Source organism: Gadus morhua, chromosome 17 (assembly GCF_902167405.1).
Source record: "Gadus morhua chromosome 17, gadMor3.0, whole genome shotgun sequence".
NCBI classification, from domain to species: Eukaryota; Metazoa; Chordata; class Actinopteri; order Gadiformes; family Gadidae; genus Gadus; species Gadus morhua.
Window position 1 is genome coordinate 17,617,863 of NC_044064.1, and position 3,936 is coordinate 17,621,798.

The 3,936-nt window shown below is 42.0% G+C and overlaps 2 protein-coding genes across 2 annotated transcripts; both read left to right on the top strand.

Annotated features, from left to right (window-relative positions):
• The first annotated feature begins 312 nt into the window (after positions 1-312).
• On the top strand, positions 313-1,835 carry LOC115529049 (uncharacterized). Its single transcript, XM_030337481.1, has 4 exons — positions 313-350; positions 609-1,298; positions 1,439-1,625; positions 1,721-1,835. The coding sequence occupies exons 1-4, from the start codon at positions 336-338 to the stop codon at positions 1,795-1,797; spliced, it is 969 nt and encodes a 322-aa protein (XP_030193341.1). The 5' UTR covers positions 313-335; the 3' UTR covers positions 1,798-1,835.
• Positions 1,836-1,917: 82 nt separating this feature from the next.
• LOC115529985 (uncharacterized) lies at positions 1,918-3,675 on the top strand. The gene is made up of 3 exons (XM_030339140.1): positions 1,918-2,185; positions 2,442-2,588; positions 2,693-3,675. Exons 1-3 carry the CDS (start codon positions 1,918-1,920, stop codon positions 2,950-2,952), a joined length of 675 nt encoding a protein of 224 aa, XP_030195000.1. The 3' UTR covers positions 2,953-3,675.
• The last annotated feature ends 261 nt before the right edge of the window (positions 3,676-3,936 follow it).

The following is a 3,936-nucleotide window of genomic DNA, read 5'->3' on the forward strand; positions in this document are numbered from 1 at the left end:
TGTGTGTGTGTGTGTGTGTGTGTGTGTGTGTGTGTGTGTGTGTGTGTGTGTGTGTGTGTGTGTGTGTGTGTGTGTGTGTCAGAGGGAGAGGGGGAGAGAGAGAATCTTGCAAACATTTAGGATATATTCCATAACAAGAGCATGAGTTTATGCTAACGTTTTGTACTATAACTTTTGGGCTAAAAGTATTGCATTGGCAACAGAAGAGATTTATATGTGATTTATATGATTGTTTCATTCATATTGTGATCTGTGACAACTGTATTTTCATTGCATTCATGTTTTTTGTATAGGTGACCCACAGTGCAGCATCAGGCCAGCCGAAGAAAATCCAAATGCCATCAGCACTAGTAAGAGATTGAACTCAAATAAATACTGGTAGCTGTTTGACATTTATGACTTCATACACTGATGACAATGATTATACGCTCTTATAAAAGGACAATGCAGTGTAAAAATGTAACAATTACTTGTCTGATTCATGTTCACAGTTTTACCTGGTCTCTCTGCCCTTAGGCTCACCGGCAATAGACATCTGTTGTCCACTCCACAATTGAAACAGTAGATATATTTGCATATTCATTTGAATTTTGTTGTTTCTAAATAAGGAAAAAACAGTAGCTGAAGATGACAACCCACTGGATCTGAGTATGAGCTCAATTGAGGCCTCTCCAAGTCATCCAGTTGACAGTAGCTTTGTTCCACTATTCAGCACATCAAGCTCCTCCAGCTCTGACATACCTGACATACTCTCGGCTGCAGGAACCAAGAACTGGTCAGAAAAAAAATGGATAGTAAACGAGTCCAAGCTAATGCAGCTCTTCACAACATGCCAACAGTGTGGAGTGTTAATTGAAGAGGAAGACAAGAAAGTGACCACTAGTGGGACCCGCATACACATCAAGTGGAGCTGTATGAAAGGACACTCAGGTGAATGGGAGTCATGTTCTCAACTGCGTGGAATGCCCGAAAACAACCTGCTGGTTGCCTCATCCATCCTGTTCACAGGTTCAACTTTCACGGAAATCTTTGATTGGGCTGAACTACTGAATCTCCAAATTACAAAGAAGACTACATTTTACTCCCTGCAATCCACCTACCTCATACCAGTGATTGAGTATGCATACCGTGACCATCACGAAGAGATGATGAGCAATCTACAACTACAGACAGTTGGTGGAGGGATTTCAATCTGCGGTGATGGTCGTTCTGATTCACCTGGATTTAGTGCAAAGTACACTACATACAGTTTCATGAGTAATGCAACACAGGAAATCATCATGGTGGATTTAGTTCAGGTAAATAGACAGAAATGTTTATAATGCTTGTCTACTCTCATTGCAGTTGTATGTTTTTTTTGGGGGGGGGGGGGGGCAATTGAGTGATTGGTGGAAGGTGAAGTAGTCGCTCATAACGTACACTGATTGTCATTACAAGGGTTACAGAGGCGACCAGTTCACCAGCCATGGAGACCCTGGGGTTTCGAAGGGGTCTGGACCGTTTGCTTCAGGCAGGAGTTAGAGTGGATGTCATCACTACAGACCGCTCTCCTTCTATCAGGAAGCTTATGAGAGAGACCTACTCTGACATCCAGCACCAGTTTGACCCTTGGCATGTTGCAAAAGGTAAGCTTTTTACTAAGTGCAATCATTCTCTGTTGAAACCTCCCCCGCCCCCTCTTCTCTCTCATCCCTACCGTCATTGTCCTTTTATTTCTTAGGACTGAAGAAAGTGGACTGCGGCTGCAAACAACAAAAAAAACAACGATCTGCAGCCTTGGCTAAAGGCTATTACTAATCACCTGTGGTGGTCTTGCCAGTCATGCGGGGGTGATGCAGAGGCAAGTTCATTCAATGTTTTTTCTTGTTTTCTGTAATGATTTTTTTCTTATTTTCTGGACTTGGGGTTTTTGGTATAATGTTTGTGTGTGTCCCTGGAAAAACTGTGTTTTGGCAGGAGTTGAAACGCCGCTGGACGTCCGTTCTCCATCACATTTGTGGCATACATCGCTGGGAGGAAGACGGACAGGAGAGGACTTGCTACCACCGGGACCTCACTGAAGAGCAGCAGAGAAGGAAGAAATGGCTGCAAACCGTCTCTGCTGCATTCCAGACACTGTCGGACCACGTACTGAACAAGAACCTGTTGAAAGACCTCAACCACATGACTCTCTTCCAACATACAGGTATGTCTGCTGCTACCAATTAGTTGAGCATTTACACAACTTAAAATATATTTTTGTAATGCTCTACTTAAAATAACATGCTGCCATGAGTGCTTTAGATATTAGCACATCTGCCATTGAGAGTTTCTACTGTGTAACCGTTTGCGATTGAATGAATAAGGGCATAGACTGTCCAACATCGTCATACAAACTATTTTTGAATATAAACATTCTGGATACCATTCACAAGGTAATAACCAACTAATATAAACTGCAGGAGCCCTGGAGGTGTACCACAGTGCAATGCTGAAGTACACTGAAAAGAGGCTTCACTTCGCCTACAGCTCTATGAAGGCACGCACCCTACTCTCTGTGATGGACAACAACGAGAATGTTGGCCGTCAACAAGCAACGACCAGTGATGGTAAGCATACACATAATAGATAACTGCAAAATTGTAAGCCTTCTTTAACAAGTGCTTGCCGAGTCTCGGTTTGTTTATGTTGCTGTGCATTTTGTCTCCCTCAGGGACTCCGAGATACAATTTGGTTTTTCCCAAACAATCTAAAAGATGGGTTGCCAGGAAGAGGTACGAGCCAACCAGGCAGACATTCAGGAAGGATTTGGTGGAGCGGGTCCTGGAAAGGCGCATGGATCCTACTGTGAAGTTTGCAGATCCACATTTTTATATCCAGCAACCAGCTACTATACCCGACAACATAGCTACCACTCCAAGACCGGACAAAGATCAAAGTATTGCAGAGCACGTCTCCCGTTTTAAAACATGATTAAAAGGGGAAAATGAAAGTCTAACTGGAGTTTAGTGTGGTGCTAAATACTGTCTGCAAACATTAGTAAAAAGACAAAAAGGTCAACAGCAAAACATTTATTGAACCATATACGCGTACATTGTTGTTAAAATGTTACCGTAAACAATCGTAATGTCATCTGTAACCAAATGTATGTCTTCTTTTTGTGTTTGATGTAAAGGATTTGTTGAAGTAGCAAATGTTTTCTAGTAGACTACAGTAGTGTTGTGTTCAAAACAATCTCAGAGCATCTTGTGCTTCCCTGAATCCAACATATTGTCCAGCGGCCGAAGGGTATTTGTTTCGGATGCTGGTCACTACACAGGATGGAAGAACACGTCGGTTTCCTCTTCCCAGCTGTGTTCCTTTCAACCCCCACTCAAGAACGATTCTGTAAGCCACCAATCGGTACTGCCTAAAACAAGAAGGAATACAAGTTAGCTTTTGGGAGCAGGCTCTTACAAAAGACAGCTAAACTATGGTAATAGCACACAAAGACAATGGCCCTACTGCTGTTCATGGTGGTAGACTGATTTGCTGAATTGATCAGGCTAAAAAGCCTACGGCCTATGTCTATATAGTAAAAAAATTGTCCAAGCAAGTCACGCTTGTGTATTTCATTTTTGCCTTTAGTCCTGGTAGGACCTTTTTAACCAGAGCAATATTGTAATTAAGAAACTTCTTAGTTAATAAAAAAGAATAGCTGGCTAGATATTCTAAGCTTTCTCCATCAGCCACTCTTTAGACGGAGGCTGTGGTTGTAGGCCCCTGCATCAATGGTAAAGAGCCTAGCCTATAATAAAGCAGACTTGGAGTCCATGTATGAACATACCATGTATAATATTTGATTGATTGCACTTTAATAAATCAATTAAATTATTATATATGGTATGTTCATGCATGGCAACACACAATTACATTTTGTTTGGATTGCACACTTACAACATTGACAACTGGCCGTTG